Here is a 15277-nt window from a genome sequence, read left to right on the forward strand (position 1 = left end):
TGGCCAATTAGCTTAATAACTGTTCCTGGTAAATTGGGGGGAAGCATTATTAAAGATAAAATTATCAAATATATAGGGGGGGGAAAAGTCTTCTGAAGAAGAATCAACATTCTCCCGGCATTTTAACAGTCTATAAATAAATTTTAACTTGGTGTTTTAAATTTATAATTTTGCATTGCTGCTGTTTTTATCTGGTTGAGCTTTTATATGGTATTTTATATTATGGTTTTATACTGTTGTTTTATACTTTGAATGGTTTTAATTTTTGTGAACCGCCCAGAGAGCTCCAGCTATTGGGCGGTATAGAAATGTAATAAATAAATAAATAAATAAATGGCTTCACAAAATTAAGTCCTAGCTTACTAACCTTTTAAGGTTCTTTGAGAGTATCAACAAACATGAGGATGGGGGAGATCTACCAGACACTGTTTACTTGGGCTTCCAAAAGTCTTTTAACAAAGTTCCTCACCGAAAACTCCTGAGAAAACTTAGCATTCATGGGATAAGAGGAGAGGTCCTCTTCTGAACTGGTAACAGAAAGCGGAAAGTAGGAATAAATGGTCAGTTTCACAATGGAGGATTATAAACAGTGAGGCCTCCCAAGAAACTGTGTTGGCAGCAGTGAATTTTAACTTCTTCACAAGCCATCTGGAGGGAGCAGTGAGGTGGCGCTGGCAGGGCTGGCCCTACCATGAAGTGGTAGGAAGCAGGCACAGCAGGAGGCGGAGGATGAGAAGAGCAGTATTCTCTCCTTCCAAAGGACCTGCCACTGCTTGGTCCTGCTGGCCACCTGAATGACCGGCCATGCAGGCAGCCGGCAGGCTCAAGCAGCAGCAACAGCTGCTTGCTCACCCGGGTGTCATGCGCTGCACCCTGCCCCACCAGCCAGCCGCTTACTTTCTCTAGTACGGCATCACATGCTGCCTGTAAGGTCTTTGGCATGGGCAATTGTGAGAAGTCCCGGAAGTTCCTGGATCTCTTGCGATGCCTTGCAAGAGACCCCGTGGCTCCTAAAAGCTGAAAGACAGTACAGGCAGCACACGCGGCTGTGCTAGGGAAATTAAGCTCGCAGGGAGATGCAGTGGGGAAGCACAGCGGGCGGCTTGTCGTGTTTCTCAGAAACCTCCTGCCTTCGTGGGAGACAATGTCAAGGCTTTGCTAAGTCATCCACAAAACTTTAATTAAGCAATAAACATCTCTTCCCACCTGAAGAGAGTCTAATCTCTAGGAACTTTCCCCCTAGGCAAAACTATGCAAACTAAGCAAGGCAATTGTCCTATCAAGGGGAACGGAAAGCCTTTCCCCAAAACTCGTTAACTTCAGAGCGGTTAGTTCTGAGGTGGCTTCTAACGCGATGCGAGCCGGGCGGACTTTCTCTCGCCTTCCTTTCGCTCCGCCCATTTTAGCCTGCGGCACACCCTAGCATCAGCTAGCCTGTCGGTGTTCTCTCCTTCGGAAGAATGTTGGCTTCCCACTGAGTGTGTATGATTTGCCCTTGACGAGATAAGCTCTGGAGAGAGTTCACCACCAGCTGGAGAAGAAACCGTGAGAGCTTTCTCCCCCACTGGCACAGGCTGACCTGTTTCTGGCGCCAACTCCTCTACTTCAGAGTCTGATTCTGATTGATCACCTGAAACACCTTCTTCCAAAACAGGGGGAGCAGGGCTAGGCATGACATGGCTGCTGCTTGGGGTGGAAGAGGAGGAGACCACAGGGGCAGGGGGAGGAGGAGCAGAAGGTTCCGCTTCAGGTGGCGACCTGCCTTGGGCTGAACTGGGGCACCGGTAGCACCAAATTATTTAGGGTGGTTAAACAAGAAGGAACAGTGAATGGGAATTAAAATGGCCAATGTGGTTCAGCGTCAGCAGTCTAAGCAAGGGTAAAGTCATGTACTTTGGAACAAAAAGAAATATCTTAACTTCACATATATGCAGGTAGGGTGTGAGCTGGCAACTATTAACTAGGAAAGGGCTCTTGGGATTGTGGTAGAGAGCTCAATGAAAATGTCGACCCAGTGTGGGGCTGCTTTTAGAAAGGCAACTTCCAAGTTGGGGAATGTTAGGAAAGGAATCGGGGGTGGGGGGGCACCCTACCAATACCATAATACCTATGGTGCAACCACACTTGGAATACTGGTCACCAAACCTCAAAAAAGACATTGTACACCTGGAAAAGGTGCAGAAAAGGGCAACCCAAAGGATAAGGGGAGAGAGCATCTCCCCTATGAGGAATGGTTACAGTGATTGGGGCTTTTTAGCTTAAGGGGGGGGGAAGGCAAGGGGGCCATGATAAAGGTGTGTGATAAAATTATGCATGGTGTGAAGAAAATGGATAGTGAGACGTTTTTCTCCCTCTCTCACAATACTAGAACCAAGGGCCACTCAACAAAGCCGATCAGTGGGAGATTCAGGGCAGATAAAAGGAAGTAGTTCTTCACAAAGCAAATAGTTAAAATATGGAATTTGGTACCACAAGATGTAACGATTCCCACGAAGTGGAATGGCTTTAAAAGAGGATCAGACAAATTCATGGAGGGTAAAGCTGTCAATAGCTGCTAGTCCTAATAGCTCTGGAGTATCTCTAGTATCAGAGGCAGTGTGCCTCTAAATACCAATTACTAGGAACACAAGCACAGGGGTCCTATTGTACTCATATCCTGCTTATAGGGTTCCCACAAGGCATCTGGTTGGCTACTGTAGAAACAGAATGCTGGACTAGATAGGCTTTTAATGTGAACCTGTACAGCTCTTCTTATGCTCTTACGCCCGAACTGAATTGAAATTTATATTATATTATATTATATTATATATATATATATATATATATATATATATATATATATATTTCTTTAAGATTTACAGCCCAGTCCTAAGCATGTTAACGTCACTGTCAAGAAACCTTGCATAGTATTGCACCTTCGTTAAGATTACTTTTCTCCTGTATTTATTAATGGGTTTCCATCTGTGTGTCTTTTTTTTTTAGAACAACTCTCTCATTTTACACTGTCATACCACTTAGGGAGCCTACCTGAGTTTTAAAGAGCTCCCTCAGAGGCCGTCCTCTCGCCTAATCTACACCTGGAGGCCTTCTGGGATTGGGGAGGTATGATCACAGGGATTTGCACTCCTGGGAACATCTGTCAGGGGCCATAAGCCAGCAACTTTTTCCCGGAAGTAAAGGAAGGTCGTTCCGGGGCATCATTTATTTATTTTTTACAAGTGGGGACAGACTCTCCCCGCACAGCTCATTTCCCGTTTCCTGAGCCCTGCTACTCACGGGGAAGAGGGAGGGCACCAGGAGGGAGAGCCATACCACCTGTGGACCTCAGGACTGTCCCAAGACTAGAGAAAAGAACAGGACAAAAGCAGTCCTAGATATCCTGGGAGAGCTTAGTGGTTGTCCCGGGTTCACCTCGGGATCAGCTATGCATCATTTGGACCCACAGGAAAGACCTCGAGTCCACCCCAGGATAAATGCCAGGTGCAGATTAGGCCTCTGTGTTCCCCACAGAGCCCTCGTTGAAACACCCTGGTTGCGTAATGCTCACCCCATGCAGACTCACCTGATACCGACACAAGAACGTAAGAGCCCTGCTGGATCAGACCAAGGGTCCATCTAGTCCAGCACTCTGTTCACACAGTGGCCACCCAGCTGTCCACCAGGAACCCACAAGCAGGACACATATGCAATAGCACCACCACCCCATCCATGTTCCCCAGCAACTGGTGTACTGTCTCTGATATGGAGGTAGCAGAACCCTTTTTTATTTGCCAAAGTCATTGATTGACTTTTTAATCTTTTTGCAGTTGGAGTCTTGCACGTTTTATCTCGAAATCATGCTGCTGCTGTGTTTAAAAATTATTTCTGAACCATTTGTGTTTTTAAGTTGTATGACTCTCTGGGCCCCTTATGAACCTTATGAGAGGGAGAATGCATGTTTTTTCATAAATAAAAGAAATATAAAAGAAAGTAAAACATCACCTACGAAAGAGCATGTAAATGGTAGTCCTATTTATTATTAAGTTCCATAGCACCTTTATCGTGCTTTTAATTACATACATAGCTTCACAGTGCGCACTGTATATGCCCACAAGCAATCTTCGACATCTTATTTTCCTAATCTATTCCTAACATCTACAAGAACCAGGACCAATGTTTGGCAAGAAGGAACAGGTTTCTGGACAAGCAGGTTTTTCTGACTCACCTACATGGATCAATTGGAAATAATAATAATAAAAAAAGGTAGAGGGTGGCGATTACAGACAAGGGAGAAATCACTGGATAAAGAGTGAGTAATAGAGCTGGCTCAGAGCCCTGCTACAGCACCACTGAGTTCCAAGCACGCCAGTTCCACAGGTTCAACTCTCCAGCAGGACAAAAGGAACAAAAGGAAGTGCAAGAGACACAGTGCAATCCCATACATGTCTACTCAGAAGTTAGGCCTATTGATTACAATGGGGCTTACTTCCTGGTAAGCACATAGGGGATTACAGCCTAAAATGACTTGTAAGCAGCTTACTTGGTTAACTCTTTTTTTAAAAAAAGTGGGATTCATGGAACCACAGTTAGTCTGTATGAATGGTTAAGCTAGAAGTTCATCTAGTGCTCAGACCTGGATGCTACAGAGCAGGGGTCCCCAACCCCTGGGCCACAACCGTGGCCTGTTAGGAACCAGGCCGCGCAGGTGAGCTGCTTTCAGCTACTCACCCACCCCAGTGTACCTGGGTGCGGGGTGCCATCTCGCCTGCCCAGCCGAAGCAAAGCCAGGACGCTGGGGTGGGTGGGCGCGGCTTCGGAATGGAACGCCCAGCCGGAAGCTGCTCTGGGAGAGCGACTTCCGGGCGCGCCATTCCAAAGCCGCCCGCTCGCCCCAGCATCCTGGCTTTGCTTCAGCTGGACTCATGGCTTCCCAAAACCATCCTCTCAACCCCCCCACCCCAGTCCGTGGAAAAATTGTCTTCCATGAAACCGGTCCCTGGTGCCAAAAAGGTTGGGGACCGCTGCTATAGAGAATTTACAACACCAAATTACAATGCACCTTTCTTCAATCTGGTGCCCTCCAGATGTGTTAGACTTCATTTCCCATCATCCCCCAGCATGTTTGGAGGACAACAGGTTGGAGAAGGCTCAACTAGTGGAATCCTTTATTTATTTTTTCTTACTGTTTACTCCAGCATCTGAGTAAAAGATCAATGAGACACTTTAAACATTCAGACGGACGTCTTCCCTCCTAGATTCTTGGTTTTGTTTGCTGTTGAACTCAGCTGCACTATTGGACTTTACGACATCTGGTGAAAGAGAAATTCTGTTCTATGTTATGTTGAAAATCCATTTTCAACATGTCAATTCACTTGCAGACTCAATTAGGCTACAGGTGGACTTCACTGTATCTACATTTTAGAGATGTTGCTTTCTTCAACCCTCATCACAGACCACATTTAGTAGCTGAAATTAGATCTTTATGGCTCTCTAACAGCTGAAGAGCACATTGTTATAAAAGGACAAGCAGGTGAACAACCAGCAACAGACTCAAAGGTACAAAAAGTAGATAGGTATCTAATTCCCAGTACAATCTCCTCCAGAAATATTTCATACTATTTATTTAGTGACAGCTTTAGAAATCAGTTCTAGCAACTGAAATGTGACTCACTGAACTACTGTTATGTAATTAGCATGAACATAAAAATATACCCTTTGTCCTGACATATAAGGAAGTGTAGGAAAGCTAGTACAAAGCAATATGGATATTTATCTTCAATCTTTATTCCTGCCAGTAAATTGCACAAGAGGGATCAACACAGTGAAAGCTCCTAAAATCCTATGTGCCTTGGCTGGGTTCCCTGCATTTCCTGGAGAAAACTACTCCTCCCAGAACACTGCCATGTTGGATTTTGCCATAGATGTGCAGTATGGATAAAGGCAGCACTGCTACGGGAGAATATATTTGTTTGGAAGGGGGTTCTTTAGTGATGGCAGGTAGGCAAAGCCCCTCAATGACTTTTGGTACTGACAGAAGAATGGCCATCCTGATCACAGTAGAAGAATGGACGTAAGTGGATGAATGGATGTAAACAAAGATATAGCCTTCAGGGGGTGAAATCCTTCAGAGCCAGAAGAAGGGCTAAAGGAAAAGGTTGGAGCCAGATATACTGTTCAAATTTCACCAAGAACAGGCAGTAAATAGCGAGTTTAGTTGGAGTTAGCTGGCAGTGGAGTGTGGCTTTAGGGCTGACTGGAACAGTTGCTCTCTTCGGGGAAACTGATGCAGAATCAGCAGCGGTGCTATTCTAGGACTTTCTATAATCTGCTTGCATTTTTGTAAATAAAGCAAATATAGAAAAGCCACCTAACTCTCCAGCGCTCTCTCACACAAAAGAAACTAACTCCGGATCTTCTCACCAGTTAGCAAAGGTGGGAATGTGTAACAGTGCTGTAAGAATGTATGATGTTTGAATGTGATTGAAAATCTTTTCTCAAAAACTACAAGATCGGATGCAGAACAAAACAAAACACACCAACAACCTTCATAGGTAGGCTTCATACCTGCCCTGGAAGATAAAAGGGGCAGCTGAAGATATGTTCTCTATCATCTATTTTCCCCACACGTTTGACTAAAATACCCAGAATACATCAACCTCTAGGCCACACTGAAAAAGCTGTTCTCTTAATAAAGACGAGGCACCATGCCGACAGGCTGGTATGTAAGCATTTTCTTATCGTGCTGCAGGGCAACACTGCTGCCATTAATTACCCTCAGAGTTCCTGAAGTTCGTCTCTCTCAACCACTAAAGAGCCGTCTTCAAACTTACAGTGAAGAAAGGAAGTCCCCTAAAGCCTATCCAAACCCCTTCTTCTATAGATGCAAGAACTAGTTGCTAACCTTAATGTGCCTTAATTCCCATTCAGTTCTCACTGGGCACCGATGATCCCCTAAATCAAGGGTAGGCAAACTGGTGCCTTCCAGATGTTTTCGACTACAATTCCCATTGGCCACAACCAGCAAGATCAACCAGCAAGAATTATGTGCGTTGTTGTCCAAAAGATCTGTAGGGCACCAGTTTGCCTAACCCTGCCATAAGAAATCACAATGAGTTAACTTTTCACCTCAAAGAGCATATGGTGAACAATGTTGACTCCGATATTTTTCCACATGAAAGATACCCAATTATTTTAATAGCTGTGTTGTATTTTTTTTCTGTTCTGCTGCTTTTAATAATTCTGTTGAATTATTCTTATTTTGATTTATTGTTGTTGACTGCCTTGAGCTTTTTTTTAAGGTATAGGTGGGATAAAGAGTTCTTTTGGGTTTTTAAATAAATAAATAAATAAATAAATAAATAAATAAATAAAGGCATTGCTGCAGGAGTGGTCTTGAGGTCCTGAAAATGCCCAGTTTTGTTGATCTCTAGAATTGGTCCTGCTCATCTGGGCTAGTCAATCTTTGTTGTGTTCTAAGAGAACAGGACATTTTCAAGATAAGGCAAAACTGTTGGTAATAGGGCAGGGGGAGGTATATGATGAATGTGGAGTTTAAGGGTGCTTGGAGAATTCACGTTTTGCAAATATTGATGAGAACTGAAATGATCTGCAATTCATGGACTCATGAGGGTAGGAATATAATTACCCTTCAATTCTCGGGTCCAAATAAAAATATATTTAAAAATGCATATTTTAGGAGAAAATGCATTTATAAATGCCTTTGTGGTCAAATATGTTTATAAATGTGTGTTTTGTTTGAAAATATGCATGTTAAATATGCAGGTTTCAGTGGTGGCCCCCCAATTATGGAATGATCTCCCCGACGAGGCTCGCCTGGCACCAACATTGTTATCTTTTCAGCGCCAAGAGAAGGCTTTTCTTTTCTCCCAAGCATTTAACAGCATATGTTCAGGGGTTTTGTTTTTTTAATGGACCCAGAATAGATGGATATTGTATGTAATCTGTTTTTATGCTTTTTATGGGTTTAAATTTTGTATATTTGTTATTAATGTTCTGTGTTTTAATCTTTGTAATCTGCCCAGAGAGCTTCAGCTGTGGGGCAGTATATAAATGTAAATAATAATAATAATAATAATAATAATAATAATAATAATAATAATTTTATTTATTTCTTACCCACCTCTCCCGCTGGATCGAGGCAGGGAACAACATAAAATACAAAAATGTTATAAAATGCATAAAACTGATTAAAACATATAAAACTAATACATTGTTAAAATAGCAGCCAGACTTCTTAAAATTCGACTGGGTAGGCTTGCTGGAAGAGATCAGTCTTTATAGCTTTTTTTATATTCAGAAAGACTGTTGAGTTGGTGAATCTCTCCCGGCAGGCCATTCCATAGTCTGGGAACGGCAGAAGAAAAAGTCCTCTGGGTAACAGTTGTCAATCTAGTTCTGGCTGGCTGAAGTAAATTCTTCCCAGAGGACCTGGGTGTGCAGGGCGGATTGTACGGGAGAAGGCGATCCCGCAGGTAACCTAGACCGAAACAATGTAGGGCTTTAAAGGTAATAACCAACACTTTATACTTCGCCCGGAAACTAATTGGCAGCCAGTGAAGTGATTTTAAAATTGGTGTAATATGGTCCCCTCTAGGTGTACCAGTGACCAGCTTGGCTGCCTTATTTTTGAACTAGTTGAAATTTCCAGACTAGGCACAAAGATAGCCCTATGTAGAGCGTATTGCAGAAGTCGAGCCTGCAAGTTACCAGCGTGTGCACTACCGTCTTTAGGTCTTCCGACTCTAGGAAGGGGCGCAGCTGGTGTATCAACCGAAGCTGTTAGTAGGTGCTCCTGGCCATCGCATCTATCGGGGTTGTCATTTGGAGCAACAGATCCAGAAGCACCCCCAAGCTGTGAATGCAGTTTTTCAGGGGGAGTGTAACCCTATCCAGAACACACCTCCAAACCCAAGTTAGGGCCCTTGACAGTAAGCACCTCTGCCTTGTCTGGATTCAGCTTCAGTTTGTTTTTCCTCATCCAGCCCATTACCGCCTCTAAGCATTCATTCAGAGGAGACACACTATCCTTAGCTGACACTGTTGTCAAAGGCATAGAGAAGTATATTTGGGTGTCATCAGCATACTGATAGCACCCCGCCCCATGCCTCTAGATGATCTCTCCCAGCAGTTTCATGTAGATGTTGAATAGAACTGGGGATAGGACGGCTCCTTGTGGTACGCCATACAACAGTTCCGTCTTTGAGGAGCAGCTATCCCCAAGCATCACCATCTGGAACCTACCTGAGGGGTAGGACTGGAACAGCTGGAGCACCGTGCCCCCGATTCCTAAACCTCCCAGGCGTTTGAGAAGGATACCATGGTCAATAATATCAAAAGCCACTGAGTGGTCCAAAAGTACCAGCAGGGACATACTCCCCCTGTCAATACTCAAGCATAGATCATCCACTAAGGCGATCTTAGCTGTCTCAACTCCGTATCCTGCCCTAAAGCCGGTTTGAAATGGGTCAAGAAAATCTGTATCATCCAAAACTGCTTGGAGTTAGAAGGCAACTGCCCTCTCAATCACCTTGCTCAAAAATGGAAGATTTGACGACAACAACAACAACAACAATAATGCATAAATACATATGATTCCTCCATTCGTAATAGAAACCCCCAGTGATATTTGTGATTAATGGAAATATGAATTGTTAGTTAAGATATTTTTATACTATTTTTTCCACATCAAAAATAGTCCTGAGAAGATAGAAGCCAGGGCAGGGCTCTTTACAAAGAACTCATGTCTGATCTCAAGGAATAGTTCCCTTTCCTCTAGAACAGTGGTTTCCAAACTTTTTCAGGTAACCGCCCCCTTGGTTCCACAAACTCATGCCCAGTGCCCCCTGTGCACGGGCCCTTTAAATGGGAAGCACCTGCCACAGGCTTGCTGAGGGAGGGAGGAAAAAGAAAACGAATGCCTCTGTTTTGCAGCTGGCGTGGTGGGGCACACCAAGCAGGGTATGTCTCTTCATTAGCATTTTGGTGCTTTTGAAACATTTCAATTCACCGTTAAAAGGACTCTTCTTAAACGGTATTAATACATGAGTGGATTCTTCCTCTGTATGGCTTGGGACCAAAGTACCTTCTCCCATAAAAATGTCCCTGGGTTTTAAGACCTTCTGGAGAGGCGCTTCTCGGAAAAGACCACCTTGAGCGCCCCCCTGCCACCCCCTTGCCTCTTAACACCCCCCCTATGCAATCCCACTGCCCCCAAGGGGGCGGTACTGCCCACTTTGGGAACCACTGCTCTAGAACACAAAACAATGATTTCATTGAATATGATTTTCTTATAAGGAATGTATGTAGGCAACAAAAATACTGTGGATTTAGATAAGGGATCTCAAATGCCCCCCAACAGAAGCTTTCACTTGACATTTGTTTGTCTTCAATCAAAAACAGCTTCTATGGCATCTTTAAGTAAATGTTTGTGTCTCTCAAGGAAGGCTGTTGTTGTTGGCTCTTTCATTTTTCTCCTCCATGTATTTGTGTTTCTTTAAAGCAACATAATGCTCCTGCAAGCAGCAGCAGTTACTTTATGTCACCCCAAACAGCAGTTTTTGCTTCCTGTGCCCATCTAGCACTGTAAGAAACACAACTTTGTTTTAAGTTATGAAGATATAAAAAAATATATCTCTGCCTCCAGTCCACAGAGCAGAGAGCCTGGTGTGCCTGTGTCTGAAGTCAGCACAGCATAATTACACAAAACATGTGTGCAAATGTCACGTCCTGTTTAACCCGTTATGCAGTCAGTGTGTATTAGCCACCAACAAGAAGGAAGGAGGGGCACAAGGCAGGGAAAGGCCACACTTTGATCAAACAGAGAAATGGGAAAATGCCAGATAGCTGCAATCGAGATAAAAGCACTTCCCCAAGCTGGGAAACCCGCAGGTTAAACGTCACTGCCTTGTATGCACAATAAAGAGTAGGTATGCAGGGAGTGTCAATCAAGGTTCGTAACAGGTTCAGAATCAAGACCTGGTTTTCATTTGGCTTCCATTAAGCCGTTCAGTTTATCAATATCACAGCTTAGATTATTGCATAAAGCCAAGCTCTCCACAAAAAATTATCTATAGCATGATACATCAATTAGATTATTTTAGGCACAAGTAAGTTCTAGCTGAGATGAGAAAATGCATCCCAAAAACATGACTGATAAGTACGATCCATTGAAACCAATGGGACTTGCTTCCAATGTATGTGTTTAGGATCACCGAGAGGGGGAGCAGAGAATGCAGTTTCAATCTAAATATTTTTCTGGGTTGTGGCTTGGCTGGGAAGTTCCGTCCTTTCGTTACTCCCCATTAACAGCTTTGCATTTTGTATTATACAGGACCAAATTGCTTTACAATGTACATTTTCACTAGTCATCCCTAGCTACCCCTGTGTGACGCTGGAAATTCCATTCTGTTTAAGCCCAACATGATTCGGAAGCATTTCCATTCTGGTAAATGGTGGCAACTATAGCAAAAAGGAATTCCCATTTCCGCAAATATTTCACACAAATTTTTCCCGGGTTCTGGCATTTGTCCATTTTTTTTTATCTGGGAGTCTTGAAATTTGGTCACTTTTTAGAAAAGTATTTTTGTATTGGTGATCTTGCACAAGTGCACACAATTGCAAGTCCACCACTCTGCCATGTAGCCCTACAAAGGTATAGTCCCCTCTTGTCAATATCCTTTTCAGTTTCGTCTTATCCAGACACTACTTCATTTAGCCCAGCAGAGCCATATTCTGTACCTGCCAAAGAACTTATCAATTTCATCCTTGGCACTTTCCCATGGAAGGGGTGGGGGAATTGACAAGTTCTTTGACAAGTATGGAATTTGGCTTTGCTGGGCTAAACAAAGTAGGGTGGAGAGGACGAAACTGACAAAGTATGCCTCTGCGGTGCTGCATAGCGGACAGGTGGACTTGTGATCATGTGCACTTCGCACAAGATTGACAATAAAAAAATACTTTAAAAACATTGCAAGATCCCCAAATTTGGGTGGGGTGGGGTGGTCAAATTGCTGCCAATAAAAACAAAACAAACCAGAATCCGGATATTGGCTTGACTCACTACAGATCAAGTTGATGCCAGTAGGGGGGAAACGGAATGGAATCCTCAGGGCTGAACTGGAAAAATCCGTTGAGTTTTCACCCCACAAACAGAATTCTCATATATTCCTACCCCTAGCTATTCAAACTCTTCTAGGCAACTGAGAAGGAAAATACTGGATCGCCACCAATTCTACTTTATTCCTCCTTTTTGTGAGTGACTTCATTGTGACCCGTTGTATTGGCAAATACCAACTCTTTTGACCTAGCTCCTCCTTTACATATTAAAGCTGACATCAGTTACCATATATTTCAAATTTCCCAGCATAACTTCCCTTGTGCAGTTTTGCCGATGCAATAAAAACAAACTAAGTACAGCACCATGTACATTGATGGTGCTATATAAATAAATAATAATAATAATAATAATAATAATAATAAGTAGTGACTCACGGTATGGCTATTAATATTACTATTTTAGTGAGTTTAACTTATTGAGAAATAATTGTTGTTACAATGTGAATGACAGGATGTATCAACTCAGCCTAAGTCAGATTTGGACTGATGTCAATTTTGCATGGTCAGCTTTTTTTTCCCAAGAAGAATTCCTGTGGTCCACCAAAATGTTCTCAATTTCCAAAGTAAGAGTGCATACCAACAATCTCTTAACAGTGAAAGTATAACTAATCTCTGTTTTCTTCTCCTGAGAATGCACACTACACCTTAAGAATGCAAGAAATTATTTTCTGGATCAAACCAAAATTCACCTAATTCGGGATTCTTAGTAAGACTAACAGAAATCACCAGACAGTAAGAGGTTCACCCGAAATTGGTCAGTGGTTCACTGACTGCCCATCCTACCTCAAGACACTGAATTTGGTACAAGACTGTTTTAACATTCAGAGGATTGGCTTCACTTGAAGGAAGGACCATGGGAGTAACATGAAGCTGAAAATGTGAATGTACAAAGAAAAATCTAAGCCACAGTAATATAATCTGGGTAGGGGAGTGAGAGAAAGAACCTATTCTAACAACAACTCAAAGTATTAGATGCAAAATTTAGCACAAAAACTGTACCCAAGTTAGAAAGGGGACAATGTTCAATTTGTAGTTCAACTTCTGATACAAGAAAAATGCATTTTCTGTGCTAGGTTACGTTGAAAGTTCAAGATCAAAAGCCAACAGAAGCCAACTGTTTCGTTACGATGTTGTTATCCCCTGTGAACTGGGATATACACCTGCACCTGAGCAGACTTTTGCGGAGAAGACTTTTTTCTTCCTACATAGTTTGATATATTTTTTCCTACAATGGAAACACCATGATTTCTATCTTAAAACTGACGTTTGACTCATCAGTGATCTGTAAGACAAAAGCAGAATGCCCAACCTAAACTTGGTATAGGTCCTTCTTCAATGTATTGTCTACCTTATCAGTAGGAAACAGATCTTTGGGGTTTAACAGTTGGAGACTGATTTGTGACTTACCACATCTAGATGGGCGTATTTAAAACCTTCCCACTTCTTGAAACATAATTAAAACTCATACTATTCTATTTTGAATTGATTAACATTATTTTGGAATATCTAGCCAAGTTTCTAAAGTTAGTAGATTGTGGGTTGTATCCAATGGTGTAGTTCTACCAGTAGAAGGGAACTGCAGGGAGAACGGATTTCCCGTTCCCCCTGTGCACCCCCCAAATCTGCTCCAGAGGGCTTGGGGACCTTCCAGAACAAATTTAGGGGGCCGATAGGGGGGTTCAGGGGAAAGGAAAGAACAGAGAAGTTCCATTGCATGAGTAGATGCTTGAACACATGACTGCTGGATCCAACTCAATAGTTGTAGTTTCCCAATCGCCAGAATGCCAGTAATTTCTCGCTGATGAGAAGAACCAGTTTTAAAACATTTTCTAACTCTTATCTTCTTTTGATACTTGGTGTGCCCTGGAACCAGAGGGGGGAATTTTCCTCCAAGGTTGAACAAAGTCTATTTTTGACTTAAAGGAATGAGCCAACAGAAACTAAGATGTACAATATCCGTGATCAGGAATTGTTTGCTTCTTCATCCCAGCAGTCCTAAGGGTAGGCCTGGGTGCAACCTGAAACCATTGTAGCACCTACTACGTCCCTCCTCCCACAGTCCATCTCAAGATTGTTACTAAGTACGGCTTCCATGGCTTCAACATCAGATAGCTCCCTGCTACGCTTGCTGCTTTGTTTAGCATCTAGACTGATAAAGAGTTCTGGAGAACTCAGAAACATGCACACTGTTTTGTGACGTTTCAGTTGGCCTAACAAAGATTCTGCCCTGATCTGGATTTTGGAATTTTTCTTACAACTACCTGGTTCATGGTTCATATGACACGCTAAGCCATAATGTTAAGCTCAAAATGCTTAGCCACCACCGCTTAGCGTATCGTCTGAACAGGGTCAATCTCAACAAGAGACCACCAGGAATTCCCAGGCAATATTCTGAATTCTGAACAATATTGCATCCCAGATTCAGCTCTGACCAAATTTCAGAAGCAGCACCAGAGCTTTGTGACAAAGAGATCACAGGTACCCACTTCCCTCCAGATCAGTAGACAGTGGAGCAGTGGAAAGAATCCAGTCTGAATCTCTGTAGAGACGCTGCCGATCTGTGTAAATAATACTGAGCTGGATGGACCAGTGATCTGACCTCAGTATAAGGCAACTGTATATGTTCAGCCGTTTAAAAGACTTCAGGGTACATTTTAGTTCAACAGAAATGCGGATAGCAAAGATGTTGTAGACTCACCAGAGTGCGTCCTGAGGTGTCCTGTGAGGGCGTCCCTCCTCCGGCAAGCATAGCTACAGAAGGGACATTTGAACGGTTTCTCCCCAGAGTGTAGTTTGATGTGCCTCAGTAGATTCCCCTTTTGTGTGAAGGAAGCTCCACATTGGTTACAGTGAAAGGGACGCTCACCTACAGGGGAGAATACAAGAGAGGCAATTACTCAGTAATCATGGCCAACAAATGTGCACATCTATTCTCCCCATATCTGGAGTAAGGTGCGCTCATAAATATATCTAAGACAATTAAAATCCAGAAAGGTTGCAAATCTTTTTATCCTAAAACATGCTACCTCGCATTTAATAATAATTATTTCTTATTTGAGGCAGTGGGAACGTAACTTGTGCTCCCTTTAGAGGTCTTGGTTTTCATCACTCATCATTTGGAACCATAGGTTTTGGTTCGATTGCTCAACAAGCAGAGGCATCT

General features: G+C 43.0%; 1 protein-coding gene across 3 annotated transcripts in view; it reads right to left on the reverse strand.

The window, feature by feature from the left end:
• IKZF2 (IKAROS family zinc finger 2) overlaps positions 1-15277 on the reverse strand; it is a 129912-nt gene that overhangs the window by 31573 nt on the left and 83062 nt on the right. For all 3 annotated transcript variants that reach the window (XM_063116104.1, XM_063116103.1, XM_063116102.1), the window contains exon 4: positions 14813-14980. In XM_063116104.1, the coding sequence (XP_062972174.1) occupies positions 14813-14980 (168 nt within the window). The remainder of the gene's footprint in view (positions 1-14812; positions 14981-15277) is intronic.

Source organism: Elgaria multicarinata, chromosome 2 (genome assembly GCF_023053635.1).
Source record: "Elgaria multicarinata webbii isolate HBS135686 ecotype San Diego chromosome 2, rElgMul1.1.pri, whole genome shotgun sequence".
In the NCBI taxonomy this organism is placed as follows: Eukaryota; Metazoa; Chordata; class Lepidosauria; order Squamata; family Anguidae; genus Elgaria; species Elgaria multicarinata.